The sequence below is a fragment of the Panthera onca genome, chromosome B1, assembly GCF_046562875.1.
Source record: "Panthera onca isolate mPanOnc1 chromosome B1, mPanOnc1 haplotype 2, whole genome shotgun sequence".
NCBI classification, from domain to species: domain Eukaryota; kingdom Metazoa; phylum Chordata; class Mammalia; order Carnivora; family Felidae; genus Panthera; species Panthera onca.
In genome coordinates this window covers 33520935-33546202 of record NC_138342.1, presented here as the reverse complement: position 1 = coordinate 33546202, position 25268 = coordinate 33520935, and the positions used below count along the sequence as shown (strand labels likewise).

Here is a 25268-nt window from a genome sequence, read left to right as displayed (position 1 = left end):
TCACACTGCATTCCGGAGAAGTCTCCAAGTGATGTATGAGTGCCTATTTGCCTATACACACTAGATGCTATAAGTCTTTTTCCTTTTTGCCAGCTGAAAAGTGCTATCATGTTATTTAGTGAGATTTAACATCTTTTCACATATTTACTGGTCATCTGTATTGTTTCCCTGAGATGCAGATTTATATCTTGTGCCTATTTTTTCTATTAAATTATTTATTTATTTTTTTCATACTTATTTAGAAAAATGTTTATATATTAAAGTTATCAATAACTGGTCTTATATATTTAACAAAAGTATCTCTTGGTCTGTCATTTGTCTTTTAATTTCATCTATGTTGTCTTTTGCCATGCACAAGATTTTAATTTTGGAAATTACTTAGATTTTGCCACTCCAAAGTGTAAACAATATTTTCCAAGCTATCATTCTATCAAAATTATATGGCAATGATGTAATAATTAAGAGTACAATCTCTAGCACCGAACTGCCTGCGTTTAAATCTTAATTATGCTGTATAGCTTCAGGAAAGCTATTTAACTTCTAAGTGCCTTGGTTTCCTCAAATATTAAATGGGGATAAGAATAATATCTATTCCCAGAAGGCAGTTGGGAGGATTAAATGAGTTAGTACATACTAGGTGTTCAGAATACTCCTTGCAACACAGAAAGTTTCAATAACCATTAGCTACAGTTATTTTGCTGTGTCTTAATGACAGTAGGTTTCCAAAGTGTTTTAATATCTGAAATAGCCCACAAATAAACACTCAAGAAATGCATCCAATCCCAATAATGGCCTTAACCTTTCTGCCACCTGCCAGAAAAATGAAACTCAGCACCTGAAGACAGAAAACTGAAGGCTGCAAATAAGAAGGGCAGGGTGCCACAGAGCAAATTAAATAGAAGTACCAGCTGCAAAACTCAACAAGCTATAAGGAAATGGGAGAACATAAGGTAGTAATTATGTTTCATCTGTGAGTCTTCCCCTGACAGGGCTCTCAAACAACAGCTGCACAAACATGTCTCATCCTTTCTGACACAAATGTGCCGTTCACATTCAAAGGAAACTCATTTCCTATACATTGAACCTACTATACATTTAGTAAGTCTCAGGGACTGCCTTGTGTTCAGACCTTTCAAAAGCTTTGTTTAGTCTTGGGCAACTTTATGTTGTTATTTAGAGAGCCTGATCATTGTCCTGTCAGCATTGTGGCTGGAAGACGAAGATTGTTCATTGTTTTCACGACGATAAAGTGTGCCCACATTTTGTTAATAATCACTGGAATCTCCAGAAAGGCACATGTTGCCCAAGTACCGCTAGTTCTTATTATACTTCTTGAATCTCTTCCATATCTGTGAGTACCTTTTTTGTGCCTAAAGCTGAATGGTGTTTTCTTAATGAGTCTACAAGAGTCTTCTCCATGATATTTACATATAGCTGAAGCAACAGCTTTTGGTTTTACTGACCAACTCTTGTTATATTTGTATTTATTTCTGATTTTTGTCTATTTCATTTGTAATGATACAGGCAACAGAAAGGTAAAGACTACTTTTGAATTTCAGTACTTATTTCTGAGCAAGCAATTCATCCCCCTGTTACTTTCTTTGATTTACTCTGTTGTTTGTTTTCTGGTTGCTCAAGTGAAATGCTCAGTCTTTTTCTTTTCAGTTGCTCTCATTTCGTAATAGAGGCACTTGGTGATAGCAATTTTATTTGAATTTCAAAGGACAGAGTGATCCAGGAGACATCTAGGCTACAAATGATTTATAAAAATAGAGTTGCTCTCTCAAAAAAGGCCTGTGTGCCAGATGAGTGCCGAGAAAATGGTAGAACATTAGAACCGGGAGCAGCCTCAACAAGAGCCTAAGTCCTAAGCGCTACAAACGGGGACTCTGATCACAGGCAATGAGATAATCTGTCTGATATCAAAAAGTCACATATCCTCACACTGACCTGTGCTCTTGTTGAGCAAGAAGTCTTAAAAAGCCAAGCCAAGTCACCTCTTTCCTTCCCTTCCTTCCCTCTGCATGATACCAGATCACCTTCTATCGCATGAAGAACCCAGTTGACTCTTTCATCATCAACCCACATTCAAAATACTGTGCAAATTCTGTTTTCAAAGTTGAGCTTCAGCCAGATACTGCCCCGGGCTTCTCTCTCCCCTCCAGATTAGAAACTGGAGGAAACTTGTGGAAGGCAGAAGAATAAAGTTGGCTGCTTTGACTGTGAATTCTACATGCAAACACTGGGAGCTTAGATGATTAAGTTAACTCAGTGAAAAAAAGATATGTCACAATTATTTGGGCCTCTGTCATGGTTCTACCCTTCTCACATTTTCTCCCACTCGCCACAGAGTGACCTCATTGCCTTAATCCTGCAGATCTTCTCCCCCTCCTCCTTCTCCTTCTCCTTTCTTCTTCTTCTTCTTCTTCTTCTTCTTCTTCTTCTTCTTCTTCTTCTCCATCTTCTTTTTTAATGTTTATTTATTTTTGAGAGGTGGAGGGGAGGCAGAGAGAGAGGGAGATACAGAATCTGAAGCAGGCCTCAGGCTCTGAGCTGTCAGCACTGAGCCTGATGCAGGGCTCTAACCCACAAACGGTGAGATCATGACCTGAGCTGAGGTTGAATGCTTAACCGACTGAGCCACCCAGTCACCCCAATCCTGCAGTTCTTAACCAAAGTTGGGGGAGACAGGGGTATGCCTGACAGAATCACCTCGGAAGTTATTTTGTTGAAATTATATACTCTCTGCTCCTTGAATCATAAACAAGGATCTAATCAAAGAAGAGGGGAGATAACAAAAGATGAAAAGGAATCTAGGAATCTAGTTTGGAAATAATTAGAAATTAGGACAGATGTTCATCACAGTATCAGTGATGAAAACTGATCAACGTGAATGTAAGACGACAGGAAAATAAATTACATTATAGTAATCCACATTATGGAGTATGTTTATAACTATTGTAACTAATATTTTCAATAACATGAGAAAAGACACATGGTTTAACTTTCATTGCAAAGTGCAGGATACAAAAATATATATAAAATATGATTCTAACTATTTATATGTTTAATGTGTATATGTAGCAAAAAGTTTGGACAGGAAGACACCAAAATGCTAGGAGATTTTTGTTTTGAATGGGATTAATGGAGAATTTTAAAATTCTTTTCTCTTTATAAATGTTTTTGTGTTTTCACTATTTTTCTCACAAACATTATTGCATTTATAATCAGAAACAAATCAAGAAAGGTTTATAGGTAAGAACTTCAAATATGTACCTTCTATATCTTATAATCAGTTCTGCAGAAAGAAAAGAAATAAGGAAGATGGGGAAGGGAGGAGAAAGTTCTAACTCAGAGAAAAGGAAGTATTGGTTTACCAATACTGGTGATATTCAAAATACTTATTGAGAGTCTGGCCGAGGCTCCACGCAATGAGAACACAGGATGCCTGTAGCTAACTGGTTCACTCACACCATGTATTCTCACTGAACGTCAGCTTTTCAGGCTCACTTTACAAGGGAAGGTGTTAGGAATATCCTGACCACTACTCTGAGGATTTGAATCTGTGCATGGTCTCCTTGCACAGAACAGGTCTCCCTCCATCTCCCTCTGTCAAAACTCTGTTTAGGAGTTTCCTCTTTCCTGGCTGTCCCAGCCAAAATAAGCTTCCTCTGCTTCCTGGTAGCCTTTTCCCCTATATCTCTAATGTAGTACTCATCATAAATGCTGCCTCATACTATAGCAATCATGTGTCCTATTGTCTTTCCTGCTATTCTGCAAGTCCTTGAGGGCAGGGGCTATATCCCCATAGTACCTAACATGGGAGAAGTCACATCTGAGTCCTCATACAACTATATAAAAAGCAGGGCTCCTTGACATCATGGTGTACCTTCCAGAAAGTCCATGGGATTAAGGTAGCCAATCGCCTTTTGCAACTTTGGATGAAGGTTTGTTCACATCCAGGATCTGAGCAATTTACTGAGATGGAAACACAGACACGTTTCCTAAACCAGCCCCTCTGAGATGAGGGAAGTTGGCCTGACTGGAAGAGAAGCCTCTACTGATGGTGAAAGTAGAACTAGATATAGGTGGGGTCCCTCCTTTATTCTGGGGTAGGGGGAGACTAGGGGAGCAAATAGGCAACATCAAGGAGGCGTCACCTGGACATACTCTGAGATACCTCTACAGGGAATACTGGGTGGTGCTTTTGCAAAATGACTAAAAAGTTCTCAGCTTTGGAACATCATAGATTTGATATAATCATTCACTCAGTCAACAAACATTAATACTACATGGTTAGACCTTGTGCTGGATATTGGGTGGTTATAATATATGATAATACATGCTGTTGGGAAGGGTACATGAAATGACACTCACAGATTTAAACACACACAGCTGAGTGAACTGATTTATACCCACTGTATTGATTTACTAGGGCTGCTCTAACAAAGTACCACAGACTGGGTGGCTTAAAAAAAATTTTTTTTAACATTTATTTATTTTGACAGAGAGAGAGAGAGAGAGAGAGAGAATGAGCGGGGTAAGGGCAGAGAGAGAGGGAGACACAGAATCCAAAGCAGGCTCCAGATTCTGAGCTGTTAGCACAGAGCCTGACGCGGGACTCAAACCTACGAACCGTAGGTTGTACACTTAGCCGACTGAGCCACCCAGGCGCCCCCAGACTGAGTGGTTTAAACAACAGAAATTTATTGTCTCCATTCTGGAGGCTAGAAGTCCTGAGATCAAGGAAGGTATCTAGGGTTGTTTCCTTCCGCAGGCTGTGAGAGAGGGATCTGTTCCAGGCCCCTCTCTTCTTAGCTTGTGGATGGTATCTTCATCCTGAGTCTCTTCACATTGTCTTCCCTCTATGCACAGCTCTGTGTCCAAATTTCCCTTTTTGATAAGGACACCAGTGTATTAGGTTAGGATCCATTCCCTCTGTAAAGATGGTATCTCCAAGTAAGATCACATTCTGAGGTACTAGGAATTAGGTCTTAAACATATGAATTTTGAAAGGATACAGTTCAACCCATAATACCCACCTAACAGATAATTCAAAGCTAAACCTAAATGTCATCAGACAGCCTTGAACAGCTTCTCTGGCCATGTTGCATGAGGACTATCACTCAGCACCATCCCTGGGAGCAAAGATATCAGAGACACCAATCACAGCAACAATAGGTAACGTACAAGATGGCACTCTCCTCCTTCCAAGGAGATTGGCAGCCTTCTCCTTGAGCTTGGCTCCTGTTTTCCTGTCTCGTTCCTGGCAGCAGGGTTAGTCCAACAACAAACAATATGATAGCATGTCCTGGCACTTCACTTTGGAGGGCTTTTGCCAAGGGCAAAAGACAGCCTGAGAAAAGGAGAAGCCCAGTCCTTTAAATACGCAACCCAGCAAGATAGGCTAAACATACCTAAATGCCTCTCTCAACCCCCCACATATCTGGTAAAATCATTAAGTTCGACACCACCAAATAAAATGACAATCTGCTTTTCTGAAATATTAAACCTGAATTCTCAAATACCAAAAAATATTTAAACCTCTCAACTGTAAACATGTGAAAAATATATTTTATATCACTTGTTCCCTAGTTTCAATCACTTTCCAATACACCAAAGAGGAACTAAAGTAGAAAAGACATCACTGAACAAAATGAGGGTACTTTAAATCAGATGTACTGTCTTAAATGGCTCATGACACATTAACTCAATCACTTAAGTTAATGCATAACTTGGTATAGCTATTGAACAGGAAATTATCTCATTTGGTAGCATCTGGTCAAAAAGATACAGCTGAAAAAATATATATAGTCAACAATTTCCAGAGGCACCTGGATGGCTCAGTTAGGTAAGCATCCAACTTTGGCTCAGGTCATGATCTCGCGATTCGTGAGTTTGAGCCCCACATTGGGCTCTGTACTGACAGCTCAAAGCCTGGAGCCTGCTTCTGATTCTGTGTCTCCCTCTCTCTCTGTCCCTCCCCACTCACACTCTGTCTGTCTCTCTGTCTCAAAAATAAAGAAATGTTTACAAAAAAAATTTCCTATAGAGCACAAAAACAGATGAGGTCTGCTGAGCTCATGTTCGTATCCTTACTAGAAGTTCACCTGGTTCATTTTCTGTTTTATTTGTGATCTTTAAATATATTACCACAGTGAACACTTATGTTGGCATGGTATGTGTGTTCAGTGAGTAAGTAGGCAAAAATAAATTAATAAATAAATTAATTAATTAATAATTTAAGGTTATGATTGAGGGTGGATTAAAGACTCCAAGAAATCCAGTTATTAAAATTTGGTATGAAAAAGATACAGGAGTTCCCTTTAAACCTCAAATGTATCTGGTTAGTATTCTGAATCTCCTCAGAAGTATGAACCAAATGAAAAATGCTTAAAACATTAACTACCAGTGTGCTCTTGATAAGTTGTAAAGGATTCATGGGCTAATTTCTGACCTCTAGTGGTAAATAGGATTCTCAAATATATTATACTCCATCCTGAATTACTGCTACCATTATGGAGAGAATCCATCTATAAAGTATTAAAAGGAAGACAGTCACCCACAATTTCAGAGGGCACTCATTAATTAATTAATGTATATATAACATTTATTATTTCATTAATTATATTTAGTGTGTGTGTGTGTGTGTGTGTGTGTGTGTGTGTGTATACACATATATACACACTGAGTTTATTGTTTGTTTAACAACAGTATATCATGGAATGCTCTTGAAGTTAACTGGTATAGATCTGTGGCAAATTGTACTTTCCAAAAATAGCCACAACAATATACCCTGTCCCACATGCTGTTCCAGAACGTGGCCACTCTCCCACAAAAATGTGGAGTCAAAAAAATAAAAAATAAAATAAAATAAAAATATGGAGTCTATTTCCCTCCTCTTGAACTTTGGTGAGCCTGTGACTATCTTGACAAATAGAATGTGGCAGAAGTGATGCTATCTGACTTCTAAGACTTGGTTAGTAAAGATGATACAGCTTTAACCTATTTCTCTTTCTTCTTCTCCTCCCTCTCCCCCCTCCCTTCTTCTTCCCCTTTCTCTTTTCCTCCTCTTCCTTCTTGCTCACTCCTCCTCCTCTTCCTCCCTCCCTCTCTCAGCTACCATGTTATGAGGACGCCCAAGTTACACTGGGAGCCCATGTTCTAGTAGACGGCTCTAGTTAAGGTCTCAGCCAACAAGCCAGACTGCCATACATGTAAGTGAATGAGCCTCCAGATAATTCCAGATCTCTTCCATGAAGCACACTTCTGCTTTCCACATGAGGCCTCAGACACCACGGAGATTGGACAAACCATCCCCATGGTTTCTCTCTACTCTGCCTCATCCAAATCCCTGACCCACAGAATCCATGAGCATAATAAAATTCTTGTTTTACGTCAGTAAGTTTGGGGGAAACTTTGTTACAATAGATTACTGGAACAGAATTGACTTGTCCTTTCTAGTAGCTGTATAGTGTTTTACAGCATGGCTATAATGCTGCTTGTTTTATCCTTACATTTGCAAAGGTATTCACTTTGTTTCCAATTTTTCCTACTACAAGCATTACTACAATAACTATCTTTGAATATATATCTTGAGAATTGTAGAGCAGAATTGCCACATATTTTGATTTTTACTAGTTTTTTACCCTCTGGTTCATAAGGGGTTTATTTGGAGGGGGGGGGCTCTTGATTCATTTATTTTTGCTACTATTTTCTACATTTCATTAATATAAGACTTTTTTTATTAATTTTTCTCTTCTGTCTTTTATGATTATTTTTCTAATTTATTAAGTTGAACACGGGTTCTTATATTTTTCATCTTTGCTTACAGCTTTCATGGGTCTTGTAGGTTTGGTTATGCTGGGTTTTCCTTTTTTTGCTTTAAAGAGCTTACAATTTCAATTTCAGTTTCTAATTTGATCAAGAAATTATTTCAGAGGGTAGTTTTAAGTTTCAAATAATTGGTTAAATTATCTTTTAAAAATTTGTTTCTAATTTCATTAATTTTCTTCTAATTTCATCAGATAATGTCACCTGTAGAAGTCTCTACTTTTAAATTTTTAGTGTGTGTGTGTAAAAGTTTATGATTGGTTTTGTAAGAAGTCAATGGCCATTTGGAAATACATATTAATCTTTGTTTAAAGAATGTAAGATTCTCTATATATTTACTAAAGTTACATGTGTTGATTATATGCCTTTGTATATTTCTTAATTTTTTGTCTACTAGATCTACTTCTGAAAACAGTATAGTACAAATCCACTCTAATTTCATTTTTATGAAATTATCTTTACATTACTAACATTTTGGTTTACATATATTTAGCAATTATGTTGTTTGATGCATATCTTCATATGCTATGTCCTTCATAGGAAATGTTCTTCCTGTTCATTAATAGTTCCACCCGTCTGGTGTTAATATTGCCTCTCCTAGTTTTATTTACTTGCATTTGTGTGGTATTCCTTTTCCAATTTCTGTATTTTAGAACATTTCTTTATTATGTTAAGTGTTCCCTATGGACAACATATAGCTAGGTTTGCTTTTAATCTAATATGACAGTCTCTGTCTTTTGATACGAAAACTGTGCTCATTTGCATTTAATATAATCTCTGACATTCTTGATTTTATTCCTTCTCTCTTGCTTTTGCTTACTATTGAACTATAATAACTATACTATTGAACTATAAATTTCCCTATTGCCTTAGTTTATATTTACTAGTATGATCAAGTTATAATTCATTGGGGCACCTGGGTGCTTCAGTCAGTTAAGCATCCGACTTCATCTCAGGTCATGATCCCACGGTTCGTGGGATCTCACGGTCCGCGTCGGGCTCTGTGTTGACAGCTCAGAGCCTGGGGCCTGCTTCAGATTGTGTGTTTCCCTCTCCCTCTACCTCTCCCCCATTTGCACTCTCTCTCTCTCTCTCTCTCTCAAAAATAAACAATAAAAAAATTTAAAAATTTTTAAAAAGCTATAATTTATTCTTTTTCCCCTTATTAATTTCAAAATGATATCACACTTTCCTATTCCATTAGTAGTTATCTTCCTTTTTATTCTCTGAAAAGATACAATTTCCCCATCATGTCAGTCTATCTCTGGATACTTTCCCTCCACTTTAGTAAGATAATACTTCTATAATGCTTTTGCTTTCCACTCTCCTTCTCCCAACCTTACCTTTTGGGTTTTGGTGAAAATTTTTACAACTTTTGCTTCCAGGCTTTTATTAGTGGAGTCCCATTTATCTTAAGAGTCTTTATTTAACACATATAATACATAGTCCCAGTCATTCCATTATTATCCATGTATATTGCAAGGCTCAGTGTTCACTCACCACTTTTTCCTCTCTACTTCACCTTCTCTTTCTTGGGATCTCTATTCTCATTAATTTGTTGTTTAGTTACAGCTCTTTTTTCACAGTTTCCTTGGGTGGGGGTTGAGTGATATATTCTTGGAATCATTACATTTCTGCGTTCCTTTCCCCTTGGCAAGTGAATGGTGCTAGGCTGGAAAGATACCAACCTCTTGGGTTACATTCCTTTTCTCTTAATAGGGATAGACATTATTCCACGGTCTGATACTAGTCTGACTCTTTTCCCTTTGTAAATAATTTCTTCTTTCTGTCTAGAAACTTACAAGATTTTTCTCTTCAACTGTGGGAATCAGGCATTCTGTCAGAATATGTTTAAGTGTGGGGCACCTGGGTGGCTCAGTGGGTTAAGCATCTGACTTTGGCTCAGGTCATGATCTCACAGTTTGTGTTGACAGCTCAAGCCTGGAGCCTGCTTTGGATTCTGGGTGTCCCTCTCCCTCTCTGCCCCTGGCCTGCTCATGCTCTCTTTAAAAATATTTTTTAAAAAATTTAAAAAATTTTTTTTTCAAAGAATATGTTTAAGTGTGTGCCCTTGGCACTTTCAATGGCAAAAACAAGTCTTCATTCGGCTCAGGAAAATTTGCATCTATTAAATTTTGTTTTTCCCTTGTCATTTACTCTGGAACTCCTATTAGATCTCTAGATTTGTCCTCTTTCTTCCAGCAGCTAAAGAAACCATTTAAGAATTTGAAAGGTATATTAATGTCTTTCCTAATAATACTGGATCATCATCGACATCGGCTAAACTATCTGATTATAACATCTGGTACTAGAATGCAACCTAAAGTGAAATATAATAATATGCATATCATTTGCACACTAGATAATCCACTCTATCAAGCTTGGCTTTTTGTACTGTATTTTAAAATATGCATCTATTAATTGAATTATGCCTATTTTAAAAAATATTTTATGTCTATTTATTTTTGAGAGAGAGGGAGAAACAGAGCGTGAGCAGGGGAGGGGCAGAGAGAGAGGGAGACACAGAATCCGAAGCAGGCTCCAGGCTCTGAGCTGTCAGCACAGAGCCCGACACGGGGCTCGAACCCACGAACCGCAAGATCATGACCTGAGCCAAAGTCGGACGCTCAGCCGACTGAGCCACCCAGGCGCCCCTGAAAAATATTTAAAAAGCAATATATACACAGGTTTTGTTTTTTTTTTTAATCTGTTCGGGTAATGAAAGTAAAATCTCCCTCTCCTATCTCTGACTCCCCAGGCCCACCCCTAAGGTAACCTGCTCTTCACACTTCCTCACAAAACCTTTCAGAAATTCTTCATGTATAACAGGGACAAAAATTATTGCTGTGGAAGTATCCATAACTTCTTTCCATCCTCCTACCTACCAGAAAAAAAATTTTGACATTTGCACCCTGATGCTTTCCCACCTCCTATTGCCTCATTACACAGATGGGATAAATAGGATCGGGGGACTTATAAATGAAGAAGCAAAGAAGTTGGAGATTTACATCCAAAAAGCGCAGGCTTGGGGCGCCTGGGTGGCGCAGTCGGTTAAGCGTCCGACTTCAGCCAGGTCACGATCTCACGGTCCGTGAGTTCGAGCCCCGCGTCAGGCTCTGGGCTGATGGCTCAGAGCCTGGAGCCTGTTTCCGATTCTGTGTCTCCCTCTCTCTCTGTCCCTCCCCCGTTCATGCTCTGTCTCTCTCTGTCCCACAAATAAATAAAAAAACGTTGAAAAAAAAAAAATTTAAAAAAAACAAAAAGCGCAGGCTTACTCACTACAGGGAGAAAAAAAAGAAAAAAGAAATGGAAAGAAAGGTAGAGAGGTGGTAGATGAGGCCTAGCACTGGCAAAGATGAGAGAGGATTTTGGTAAAAGGGGGAAACAGAGGCTTTGGGGTATCTATAGGATATGAGAGGGTGGGAGACAGAAAGACTGTGGAAATGCAGACTTAAAGAGATGTTTGTGAAAGTTACGTTTTATATAATTTATGTTGTATAAAATACAAGTGTTTCATATAAGTTTTTTGATGTGTGTGTGTGTGTGTGTGCGTGTGTGTGTGTGTTTAGAAAGAGATGTATAGTATATAGGTAGATGTATCTACATGTATCTTTAAAAAAAATTTTTTTTACTGTTTTTTAAGTAAGCTCTACATCCAATGTGAGGCTTAAACTCACGACCCTGAGATCAAGAGTCACATGCTCCACTGACTGAGCCAGCCAGGCACCACTATATATATCCTTTTTGAAAAACACAAAAATGTAAATACACTTTTGCACCTTACTTCTTTTCCCCTTAAATATATAGACTGATTTATTTATATCCTGCCTACTTCCTAAAAAGATGTGATTAGCTTACAATAAAAATTTTTAACATGACTCCAAGAACAAGAACCAAAAAGTAAAAAGGCCACAAGAGAAACTATATTCAGAAATTCTAGCTAATAGTTTCATTTCATGAATGTCAGAAAAAGTTAATGTTACTTTAAAAATAGGAATCCTAAGTAGCCAATTTTTTGAAAGAAATTAATTTTACCTAAGAAAAGACTGAACAATGAAAAGAAACACTTAGCCCAGATCCTAAAAAGACAGTGAGAGCTTCCTGCTACACAACCCCATCCATTTCAGAATCTTAGCAAAGAGATTCAGGCAAGGGCCATCAATTCTCAATTGTTTATACAAACAGAGATATACAAGCCAAGATAATCAAAAATAGTGGATAACTTTTAAAGTATATTTCATTGGTTTTTATATATCCAGATGGGTAAATGATCAGGAAAGAAGTGGCTTCTAACAAAACAATGAAATCCTACTGCAAATTGTTTCAGAAAGACCTGGGAAAGTATTCATTTCCCATAATCCTCTCAGCTCCTCCTGATGACCCCATCCATCTCATCCCTCCAATATGTGCAAAACAGTAGATTAAAGCAAAATAATCCTTATAAATCTTTCCTCGAAGTGGAGCTGTGTTGAGTCAGATCCTATCAGTGTGAAGGATGGGGACCATGCAAATAAAGAAAACATGTTTTAATCCATCCATACTTTAGGCAGATGGCTTTCAATCTTCCCTTCCACTTCATTGCCTGTCACCTTCCTGTCCTAGTATGTACATAAAATAGATGATCCGGAAATTTGATATCACTTCTGTGACCTTCTCCACTCTGATAATCATCATCTCCATGCTCAGCCACAAATCAAACTATGTTGGGAACAAATATCCACACCCTAATATCTTGAACTCTGGTATTCTTTCCCTTCCTACAACCTCCTTCTACCTTCCCTCTCCCCAGCACTTTCTGAATCTTTTACCTCCATGATACCTTCACTATTCACCTCCATTTCCTCAATCTATCAGCCCCTCTAGATTCCACTTGACTCCTTACCCAGTCTGTACCTCACAATCAACCATTTCAACTTTATACATACAGCACCCTAAATTCCTTCTCCCTTCCTTTCCACACTGACTCCCTGCCATACCTGTTTGACAATCACTAACCTTGCATAACCCAACTGGTGTCTCTGTTTCTCCTCCCTTCTGAAAATTGTTGGAGAAAAATCACTTGATACAATAAACAAGTACCAGGTGTTTAGGATGTGCAGTTCTCGATCTAAAACCTGGCTCTGCTATTTATTAGCTGGGAAAGTTTGGGCAGGCAACGTAATCTCTCTGAACATCTGTTTCCTTATCCATAGAAAGGGGTATATCCATTAGGACACTTGCAGCTGTAACAGAAAATCCAATTAAAAGTAGCTTACTGTCTCCTTTAATAAGATGGCTAAAAATCAGTTCCAGGGTTAATTCAGTGACTCAACGATGTCATCAAGAACAAAGATTCTTTCCTCTTTCTGCTCCACCATCCTTAGCACATTGACTTGGGCCTTACGTGTATTTCTTCATGTTACAACATCAGTGACTGCAATTCCAGGCATCACATACAGACACCAAGTCTTGCTGAAGAAGAGTGCACTTCCTCCCATGTGCCTTGCTGTAATAGTGAAGAAAATCTTTCTAGAATCTTTCTAGAATTCTCCTTAGGTTCCTTTGTCTTGGTCATATATCCACCCTTTAGCCAATCATTGGCAAAGGGAAATGGGATTACCATGATTGCCTTTTTGACCAATCATAATTCACTTTCTGGGGCTAGAGAGGAGGCAAGCTTTCCTAAGCACATTGCCACTGGATACCTAAACAAAAAAAAGCATGATAATAAGAATATGTGTTGCATAGGCCAACAACCTCTGTCATTTGTGCAATAATACCTACTCCACAGGGTGGTTATAAGATTATATTGGATACATTCGCTAAGTACCTAGTGGTGCCTGGCACATGAGAGACATGATGATTTTTAAAGACATCCACAAGTTCTTTAATATTCTTTCCCTCAAAAAGTAGAACTAATCCCCCCTACCCTTGAATGTAGACTGCACTTAGCGACTGGGTTCTAACAAATAGAATTTGGCAAAAATAGTGGTGTAAGATTTCCAACACTAGGTCATAAAAGGTATTGCAGTTTGTTTTGCTCTCCTGGGTTGCCCACTCTGGAGAAAGCTGCCATGTTGTAAGGACACTCAAGCAGCCTATGGAGAAACCCACACAGGGAGAAACTGAAGATAACCAACAACCAGAACCAATTTACAAGCCATGTGAATGAGCCATCACCATGGAAGTGAGTTTCTCAGGCCCAGTCAAGCCTTCAACAGATGCCCCGAGTCACATCTCGGCTACAACCTCATGAGAGACTTCAGCCCAGAATGACCCCAGCTAGGCCACTCCAAGAATCCTGGGAAACTGAGAATAATCATTTTTGTTGTTTCAAGCCACAAAATTTTGAAATGATTTTTTTACATATCAATAGGTGCTTAATACAGATTTTGGTACCAAAGAGGGGTTCTGCTATAACAAAAAAATTTTAATGCAAGAGTAGCTTTGTAACTTGGCAGTGGACAGAAGCTGGAAGAACTTTGAGGAGATAATTAGTGAAGGCTTAAAGGGCCTTGAAGAGACTGCCAGTGAGGGCAGTAAGGTTCATTAGTTTACTGTGACAGACCAGGTAAAATGTATCTTGGTTTTCTCCTTGATAAATTTTAAGTCTGACCATTGCTGAGAGCTAATAAGCATCACTAAATGCACAGGCTTTGGAGCCTGATTGCCTTGATTTGAATCCTGGTTCCATCATGTCATTATATATATATATATATATATATATATATATATATATATATATATATAAAATATACATTTATATATAATATACTATATATATAATATACTATATGTATATATATAATATACTATATATATATATAATATACTATATATATATATAGTATATTATATATATATATAGTGCCTCAATGTCCCTTGATGGATTTTGATGAGGATCACCTAAGTTGCTGCATGTAAACTAAAAAATGTGCAGGTTTCTTTCTGTGTCCCTGGCAGACTTGATTACAGTTGAGGACCTGCAAAACAGGATTGGGGTAGAAACCAAGGAACATAAGAGTAGCCAAAAAAGAATAAAATTTTTGTGATGGGTTATCCTGCCAGAGTAGCATTTCTTTCTTCTTCTTCTTTTTTTTTTTTTTTTTAACACTTATTTATTTTTGAGACAGAGAGAGAGCATGAACAGGGGAGGGTCAGAGAAAGAGGGAGACACAGAATCTAAAACAGGCTCCAGGCTCTGAGTTGTCAGCACAGAGCCCGACGTGGGGCTTGAACCCACTGACCGCAAGATCATGACCTGAGCCGAAGTCGGACGCTCAACCGACTGAGCCACCCAGGCGCCCCCAGAGTAGCATTTCTTAAGGTGTGGCCCACCTGCATTAGAACCATTGGAGTATTTATTGAAAATATGGGGCCCTACCTTCTGAGATTGATTTAGGAAGTTTAAAGCAAGGCAGAAATCTGTATTTTCACTGAGCCCTTTGTGGATGATTCTTATGTAAACTAAAGTTTGAAAGCCATTACCCTGAGGAAAGGAAGTCCAAGTAAAAAGCATAAAGGTTCATCTCCTTGACCCTACTGTTTTATCTTAAAAATGAATGCAAAATTTCCCATTCTTATCCACAATTTATCCATTTTGTTTTAATAATATACAAATAAGGTACATTAAATAATAATGTGCATAATTTGTCATTGAATACAATCAATGCTCCTGAAAATAGGCTATGTTTATCCTGAACCTGTGGTAACCCCTGGCATACACTTACCCCAGCTGACACACAAGGGTTTCGTGATAACTGTATCAACCCATTTTATTTCTAGTGCCTGATTTGACAAGTACCATCAGCGTTGTAAATATGGACGTTTGATAATTGATCCTCTGGCTCCAGTTTCTTCTAATGAGGCTTTTTGTGCTGTAGAGACTGGGAAGTCTAGAACTACATTTCCTAGACCCCTTTGGCAGGTAAAATCTGGATACAAAATAATTTGCAGCAATTAGATATACTCATGAAATGTGGGAGGCAGAAGTAAGTAAGAAGTGAGGCATCTATCCACTGCTACGTCTCATTCTGATAAAAAGTCAAGTCACGGTGAGGTCAGGGTTTTCAGCAAGTTTTCTGGTGTGTAGCCACCAGCTCTGAGTATGCTGAGAGTGGTGGTACTGGTGCCATGGTGGCCTTTCAATTACGGCAGACGTGGCAGGCAGTTAATTGCACAGTGTTCTGGAAGTCATTCCCTAAGCCAAGTCTAGAATTCATTTCTCTAGCTCTTCTACCAACTTTTTAAAAACTTTTTATTGGGGCACCTGGGTGGCTCAGTTGGTTAAGCGTTGAACTTTGGCTCAGGTCATGAACTCACAGTTCGTGAGTTCAAGCCCTGCATCAGGCTCTCCTGCTTCAGATCCTCTGTCCCCCTCTCTCTCTGCCCCTCCCCCACTCACAGACCCACAGTCTCTCAAAAATAAACATTAAAAGATAACTAAAATAAATAAAATACTTTTTATTATTGAGTTTTGAATATATGTTAAAAGTAGAACCGCAGACTAATAAACTCCAACTTCTTCAACATTAACCAACTTAGGCCAATCTTCTAAGTACCTTCCACCCACTTCATCTTATTTTCAAGTAAGTCCTAGATACCACATCATTTTATGTATTTCAACATAAAAAATATAATCACTGAGATAATAGAAAACATATTGGTCTCTGCCCCCAGTTCCTGGCACAGAGCTCCTGAAACCCTTTTAATAATTTAAGTGATAAAAACACTAGGAGCATCTCTTGTTCTAATACTTGTCTCTGACTCCATTCCTGACATAGGGCTCCTAAAACCCCTATTTCTGAGTGATAAGAGCACTAGGAACATTTTCTACTGAGGTGACTCTGGGGTAGGATCCTGGATAGGGGTCGGTCACCAGAAAGACCAAACCATGATCAGAAGCTTGGAATTTTCAGTCCCAGCCCTCATCCTTAGAGACAGGAGAGGGGGGTGGAAATGGGAGTTAATAACTGATCATGCTTACATGAGAAAGTCTCCACAAAATTCCAATATTGGAGAGATTTCAGGTAGATGAATACATTCAAACAAGGAGGGTGATGCACCCCAACTCCATGGGGACAGAAGCTCCTACACTCAGGACCCTTCCAGAACTCACCTTGTGTATCTCTTCATCTGGCTGTTCACCTGTCTCCTTTATCATATCCTTTAATAAACTAGTAAACATAAGGAACTGTTACCCTGAATTCTGTAAGCCACTTTAGCAAATTTATAAAACTGTGAGGAGGTTATGGGGACCCCCGATTAATAGCCAAGACAGACAGAAGTTGAGGGTAACCTAGGGACCTACTACCTGTGACTAGCACCTGAAGTGGGGGAGACAGTCTTGTGGGACTGAACCCTTAATTTGTAGAATCTGATGTTATCTCTGGGTAGATAGTGTAAGAATTAATTGAACTGTAGACACCCAACTTGTGTCACAGAGAATTGCTTGGTATGGGGAAAAAACTCCAATGTTTGGTGACCAGAAAGGTGTTTTGTGTGAATTATAAAGAGACACGGAAAAGAAACACACAGGAGGAAGGATTGGGTTTTTCTCTATACAAGAGAGAAAAAGGTAGGAGGGGGAGAAACTGGGTTTTCCTAATATGACCACAATATCATCATCCAATAAATAAGTAAATAAATAAATCTTTTAATATAATTAAGTGTCCAGTGTTCACATTGCCGATTGTCATGTTACTGTCATAAAAAAAAACTTAGTTTTTGGCTGAACAAATAAAGTCCACAAATTGGTTGATATGCCTCTTCCGTCTTAATAGTATAGGTTCCCTTTCCATCTGTGTTTTTGTTTTCCTTGGCAATTTACTTGAAGAAACTGTGTTGTAAGAGCATCCCACAGTCTGTATTTGGTGGTTACATCCCATGGTGTTGGCATATTCCTCTGTTCTCTGTAATTCATATAAGTTGGTTGTTAGGTCTACAGGCTTGATCAGATGTAGGTTCAACTGGTTTTGATTCCACTGATTTTTGAGTACCCAATTCTATATATTAGATCCTTTTCTGGGATATAGAAACTACCAAAAAAAACCCCAAAGCATTATATTGTGCATTCAGGCAGATAGACAACTACAAGGCATACCTCATTTCATTGCATTTTGTTTTATTGCACTTCACAGATTGTATTTTTTACAAAATGAAGGTTTGTGCCAACTCTGCATCAGGCAAGTCTATTGGTGCCATTTTTCCAACAGCATTTGTTCATTTCGTATCTGTCGCATTTTGGCAATTCTTCTAATATTTCAAGTTTTTGCATTATTATTATTATATTTGTTATGGTGGTCTGTGATCAGTGATCTTTGATGTTACTATTGTAATTGTTTGGTTTGGGGGGGGGGGGGGCACAGACTGTGCTTGGTAAATGTTGTATGTGTTCTGACTGTCCCCACTGGCTGCTCCCCTCTCTCTTTCCCTCTCCTTGGGCCTCTCTATTCTGAGACACAATAATATCAAAATTAGGCCAATTAATAACCCTACAATGGCCTCTAAGTGTTTAAGTGAAGGGAAGAGTCACATATGTCACCTTAAATCAAAAACTAAAAATGATTAGATTTAGTGAGGAAGACCTGTCGAAAGCTAAGAAAGGCCGAAAGCTGGACCTCTTGTGACAGTTAGCCACGTTGTGAATGCAAAGGAAAAGTTGTTGAAGGAAATTAAAAGTGCTACTTCAGTGAACATATGAATAAGATAGTGAAACAGCCTTATCGCTGACACAGAGAAAGTTTCAGTGGTCCAGATAGAAGATCAAACCAACCACATAATTCCCTTAAGCCAAAGCCCAATCCAGAACAAGATCCCAAATCTCTTCACTACTGTTAAAGCTGAGAGAGGTGAGGAAGCTGCAGAATAAAAGTATGGAGGTGGCAGAGACTGGTTCGTGAGGTTTAGGGAAAGAAGCCACCACCGTAACATCAAAGTGCAAGGTGAAGCAGCACGGGCTGATGTTGGAGAAGTTGTAGCAAATTATCCAGAAGATCCAGTTGAGATCAATAACAAAGGTGGCTACACTAAACAGATTTTTGATATAGATGAAACAGGCTTCTAACTGCTAATGTAGCTGGTGTCTTTAAGATGAGGCTCATTTACCATTCCAAAAACCCTAGAGCCCTTAACAATTATGCTAAATCTATTCTCCCTATGCTCGATACAAGGAACAAAGCCAGAATGACAGCACAGCTCTTATAACATGGTTTACTGACCTACTGCTCCGAAAATAAAAGATTCCTTTCAAAATATGACTACTCATCAACAATACCTTGTCACCCAAGAGTTCTGATGGAGATATACAAGATTATTGTTGTTTTCATGTCTGTTCACACAACATCCATTCTGCAACCCATGGATCAAGGAGTCATTTTGACTTTCAAGTCTTATTATTTAAAAAATGTATTTCATAAGGCTATAGCTGCCATAGATAGTAATTGCTCTGACGGATATGAAAGCCTTCTGGAAAGGAGTCACCATTCTCAATGCCATTAAGAACATTCCTGATTCATGAGCAGAGGTCAAAATATCAATGTTAACAGGAGTTGGGAGGTAATTCCAACCCTCATGGATGACGTGGAGTTACTCAAGACTTCAGTGGAAGAAGTAACCGCAGATGTGGATGAAATACAAGAGAACTAGAATTAGAAGTGGAACCTGAAGATGTGACTGAATTGCTGCAATCTCACAAAACTTTCACAGATGAGAAATTGCTTCTTACAGATGAGCAAAGAAAGTGGTTTCTTTAGATGGAAACTACTCCTGGTGAAGAAGCTGTGAAGACTGTTGAAATGACAACAAAGGATTTGCACTATCAAAAAAAAAAAATTCATTGATAAAGCAGTGGCAGAGTTTGAGAGGATGGACTCCAATTCTGAAAAATCAGCTGTGGGTAAAATGCTATCCAACAGGATCACATGCTACAAAGAAATCATCACAAAATAAGAGTCAATCGATGTAGCAAACTTTGTTTTTGTCTCATTTTAAATTTTGCTACAACCACTCCAACCTTCAGCAACCACCATCCTGATCAGCCATGTTGGTTAGTGGTATCATTTGAATACTTAAGTTAAAATGCATACAACTGTGATTTCCTTTTTATTATTCCTAGCACAGAGTAATCATCAACAAAGATATGTTGGCAGAATCCATCAAGAACTAATTTTCACATTATTTACATTCAGTGATGAAAAATGTGGCAGAAACTGCTATTAATTCCCCTAATATACATGCTCTTTCCTCCAAGAGAATGTCCATGTTTTAGTTGAACATACAGTACACTGAAATAAAGATAATTTTCCAGCTCTCTTGCAGCTAGATGTGACCACATGACTAAGTTCCAGCCAATAAGATATAAGTGGAAGTGTTGAATGCCAACTTCCAAATATCTTCTATTAAAAAAAAAAAAAAAAAAAATTGCTGGCACTTGCCCATTGCTCCTTTCTTCTTTGTCCTTCCTCACAACAGAATGCAGGTTTGATTATTAGAGCTCTAGCTACCCACCCTGGTTTAGGAAATGAAGGCCACAGCTTGGGTATGATAAGGGTAGTAAGCTAAAAATTAAAGGATCCTAGATCTCCAAAAAATTCATGGAAATGAGCACACCCATCAGACCTTGAGTTTGTATTACATTAAGAGAGAAATAAACTTTTATTTTTGTCCCTGGAAAACCCATGATACCAGCTTCCTTTAGATATAGGAGGAAGGCAGATTTGTAAGTAGCAGTTTTTCATAGACTTATACAGTAGAGCCACATATCTCTCTCTCTTACTTGGCGGTCATGGAATATTATTTTTAAGTAATTATTCTTACTTGTATGAAAAAAGTAGTTGTTCTTAGTAGAAGTTGGAGAACCTAGGTTTCAGTCTTACCTCTGCCACTAACTAGGCAAATGAGTCGACTTCTCTAAGCCTCTGTAAGATAACTATGTAGTAAGATTCTCTTGAGTCTTAAAACATAACATACATGGAAGTGCTTCATAGCATAAATAACTATGCACAGAGAGTTGATGAGAATTATAAGACACCTGTAGAGAGAAGCTCTGTCTCAGATTGTATCCCCAGTGACAAGTGCTTAACTAATATTTGTTAAATAAAAAATTTTAAGTCGATGCTAACTGAGTGAATTATTCTGCTGTGGGCTGAATAAAGTTCAAAGGTCTTTAATATTAATCAAAGTATTACTTGAGTTCTTTAGAGCCACTATTCTTAATTTTGCCATCAAAAAGATAATTTATCTGGTTCAAAAGTGGACCCCTATTTGCTATAGCAAAGAATAAAAGCTGTGGTACAGAAATAAAAATTTTATGACCCTTTTCTTTCCCTTGAAATTACAAAGTTACACATAAAGATATATTTTAATATTTAAACCACTAACCCTACCACATCAAATGAAGGATTTCCTCACAGTGGACTGTGGCTAAAGTATTTTATTAAATTAAGTATGTAATCTGCAAATGGTTTCATAAGAAATTTTAAAAGCAAAGTTATAAAACATTTTCAATAAAAAAGTACAGAGTTAACAGCAAAATTACATTTTCTTTATAGTACAAATAAAAACATCTCATTTCTGATATACTGTCTGAAAATTTTATAATATATTCTCCAACTGATAGCTGCAATATTATATTTTAATGAGAAGTTTCATGGTTAAATCAATCATTTGTTAATAACAGGTTCATCATTTGGACCATAAAAGTCAACTGCTCAACTTTAAGGAAAATAATAAAATTTGTCGTTCTATAATGTTAAGTTATAAAAGGCTCTTCGGGATGTACATGTCTTCCAGCCTTGTTTCTCTACTAAATTCTATAAAGAGGCTTTAATAATACTGTAAACTTGAATTACATTTTAAAAATAAGCACCATTAACATACATTCTACATAAATTCACTTAACCTTTTAAATGACACTTCTTTTTGGCCACACAAACATTTAAATTTGTTTTCTTTACCATGTAAATAAAAATAAGCAATATTTAACCACTACACAGAAAATTATCAAACTTCACCTCATTGCACAATGGAAAAGCACTTAGGAAAGCACTTGGAAAAAACAGCACACATTATTTTTGTGTCTTTTTTATACATTTTGTCATTTTCTTAAATTGAGAGCAGTTAAAACATTGTCAGAGCAATTTCCTGAGTCTCAAAGTTTCCGATTTCCAGCTCAGAAATAACCAATCTCGCTATTACATATGTCCTCTTTCTAAGCACACAAAATACTTGAATTTAAAAAGAAAAAGACTGAAATAAGGACTGGAAACAACCCAACAGAATTATTTAAACTTTCTTCTCAAAATGTATTGAATAAACAAGACACTTTAAAGTATAAGTCAGAATTTCTACTACATAATATGCCGCATACTTAAGGCCATAGAATTGCAAATAGTATGGAAACACTAATAAATTGAAAAAAACCTCAACTTGAAAATAATATGAGTTATATGAACAGCCAATAAACCTAAGACAACATGCTTCCATAACTCATGTTGAAGTAAGGAAGTGGATGAATTGAAAACACTGTTGAAGAGTTTCCTAAGTCTAACCCCTCGTTCCCTGTGGTTTCCACATTAGTTCTCTTTTTTCTCCTGGTAGACACAGATGAGAGACTAGTGAAAAGACAGAACAGTTACTAAAACCTTCCAAACTACAGAAGTGTTGTACTTTTAAAATATTAATACATTTGCAAAGAGCCATTCTAATTAGACCTGTATTATTAGCACTAATATACCAATACCTGAAGATGTTGATAATCCACACACTCTCCTTACTTTTGACACACAGGGCTTGGAAAAGAGCGAGAGAAAAATTTGATAATCCCCAAACTATGTTTACCTTTGGCATATAGGATTTAGAAATGGGCAAAACAAGAAAGGAGAAACTACAAAATTTTTCTTTCATAATTATGTGTTGTTTAAACTATGCTAGACAGTGAGGTGGGAGGCAGTTTAGGATTAAAACAACTTCATAAAAGCACATATCATGCTCAAAATTTGCCTACATACTTATGAATGATATGACGAAGAAAAAATACCTCAGATTTACCAAAATAAAGTCTAACATTAAAGTTGATACAGCAGAAAACATAGCTTCTTTCATTTGGTTTCTGCCCACAAAACACTTCATCCCTTGTTCTTTTTGACTGCTCCCACACTAATCATAATTACAATAATACTGAAATAAATCTAGCTGAAGTGCTCAAAAGCAATGCTTTTTTAAACTGGGTGAGGAAATATAAAATCATGGAAAATGAGTATGCAGCTGCACACCCTCAAGTAACCCCAGGTTTTAGTACTATTATTCACATTTCTTAAATCATATTAATTTATACATAAAAACATTTTACTTCATTAACAGTTGTAGTTTTATAGTAAGTTCTTGAAACGAATTGCTTTATTTTTAATGTATACAACTCCTCTAGACATTACAAAAAACATATGCTAAACTGGTGGCATTTTTTCTTTTTTAAACAAATTATTACAACCATGAGAAAATATTTCAATACCACTCACTAATCATTTCTAAATAATAAACATTTTATTTTCATGGAAATAAATTTAATGATACAGGTCTTCTTTTAAAAGCATGCTTTCGTGATATGCAAAAATGTGTTTTTGAGTTTTATTTTCATTAAAATGTCTGTTCTTTTGAGAAACCATTCTGTAGTTCAGGATTCTTTCAGTAATAGCTCAACCCTATAATTCCTGATCCAAATGATGTTTAAGCTTATCAAAATCCAACACAACTGTTTGTTAAATTACATATGTTGGAAATATTCTCCATATCCAAAGACAAATTTATTTAAGCCATTGTTTTATACTGAAAAACTACACTTTACCACATTAAACGTGTATAAATGAAATTTACATTTTATAGTTGACATACTAACAGGACTTTTTAGCTCACACAAAACAAGGTCAATGAAAGTTTCCTTTCAGAAAGTTGGCTCTTTTTTAAAAAAACAAAGGTAAAAAACTTTTAAATTGTAAGGATTCCTTTAAAGATTATATCAAAAATGTCTTCTACATTTAAGTTAATAGGCTCTTGACCCACTACTGTTTAGAAATTATATGACTCAAATATAAAATATAGCTCTTTAGTACTGTCTTAAATACCACTTACACAGACAGCTCTAGAAGCAGTTCTATTAAGACACTGATACTTGTAGATATCTAACAATTTCATCTTCTCTAAAAACTTTACTGCCTACAGAAGGCATAAAACTGCAATATAATCTCAGGCTCCAACTTTCCTCCTAGAAAATGCACACATACAGAACAAACGAACAAAAGGTAAGAGATCAAGATCATATACAAAACAGAAGAAAGTACAAACAGCATGTCTTTCTTCCTGCAGGATATGGCAAAATGAAATGATTTTTTGTATTTAGCTTTGATATCAAAAAGCATTCAAGTGCTTTTGTTACATTTCCTTTCTTTCATTACTACTACCACTACTTCTCCTTCTTTTAATACAAGCCTTTGATGGGCATGAACCAGGCCTCAAAGCACTATAAATGCCTCTCAAAGATGCCTTTTGGATTTTACTAAATGTTAACAACAATTAACACAAAGGTAACATTTTCTCTCTGAAAAAGAATCAGAGCACTTCAAACTTTAAAACCACAGCTGATAATTTTCTTGGACACTTTATAATCAATAAAAATTCTCTTCAGTATTTTTAACAGACAACGTATTTGGCATTTGATTCAGTAAAAAATTAAACTTCTCTTGAATTCTGAAAAACATCATTATAATGTTTTTGTTATAATTGGACATTTCTAATAAAATACATGTGTACAGTAAAATTGACTAAATTACTGTAAATAAAACTAACCTACAAACCTTCACACTTCTAAGTCAAGGATGTTTATTTTACTTTAGCATGACTTTCAAGCACCCTGGTTTAATTTCAGAGAACCTATAGAAATGAGAAAACAGTTATTTTAGGTAAAAATTTCAAACTGGTTAAGGAATATATCATGTAATCAATTCCAAATATCTACGCTAAATGAAATAGTTACTATCAAAGTACTCTCCTTTATTATTAAGTCAGTATCCAGGACTGATATCTATGCTTATGTACTTTTAATCCGTTGTAAAAATAAACAATCCTAAAGCTAGAGGGATAACTCCTAACTTAGTAGTTATTTAAGATTTTTCAAAAATCTCAAGCCTGAACTCAACTTTCATGAAGAACAGCATGGTGTGTGAAGGATAAGATGATGTCTGTTACATTATTTCTATGCATTAAGTCGGTACTAAAAAGAAATCTCTAACATAAGTCTGATTCATCAGGCCATGAAATGCTTCCAAGTGCCTCAGTGTGAAATTTAAAAAACACTAGTCTCTACAATAGATCATTAATCCCAACATGATAATGCTCCAGTCCAACTACTCCTTTTGTAAGAGTAACTCTAAAACTTCATCTGTTTTTGTGCTCAGAATTAATGC

At 36.9% G+C, this 25268-nt stretch overlaps 1 protein-coding gene across 12 annotated transcripts in view; it reads right to left on the bottom strand.

The window, feature by feature from the left end:
- Positions 1 to 25268, bottom strand: part of N4BP2 (NEDD4 binding protein 2) — a 97703-nt gene that overhangs the window by 6554 nt on the left and 65881 nt on the right. For 5 of the 12 annotated variants that reach the window (XM_078446189.2, XM_060655191.3, XM_078446187.2 and 2 more), the window contains one exon: positions 17448 to 17723. In XM_078446189.2, the coding sequence (XP_078302315.2) occupies positions 17588 to 17723 (136 nt within the window). In that variant the 3' untranslated portion in view covers positions 17448 to 17587. Of the gene's footprint in view, positions 1 to 17447; positions 17724 to 19797; positions 24736 to 25268 lie in introns of those variants that run through there. The other 7 variants (XM_060655197.3, XM_060655198.3, XM_060655194.3 and 4 more) reach the window with 7 other exon arrangements.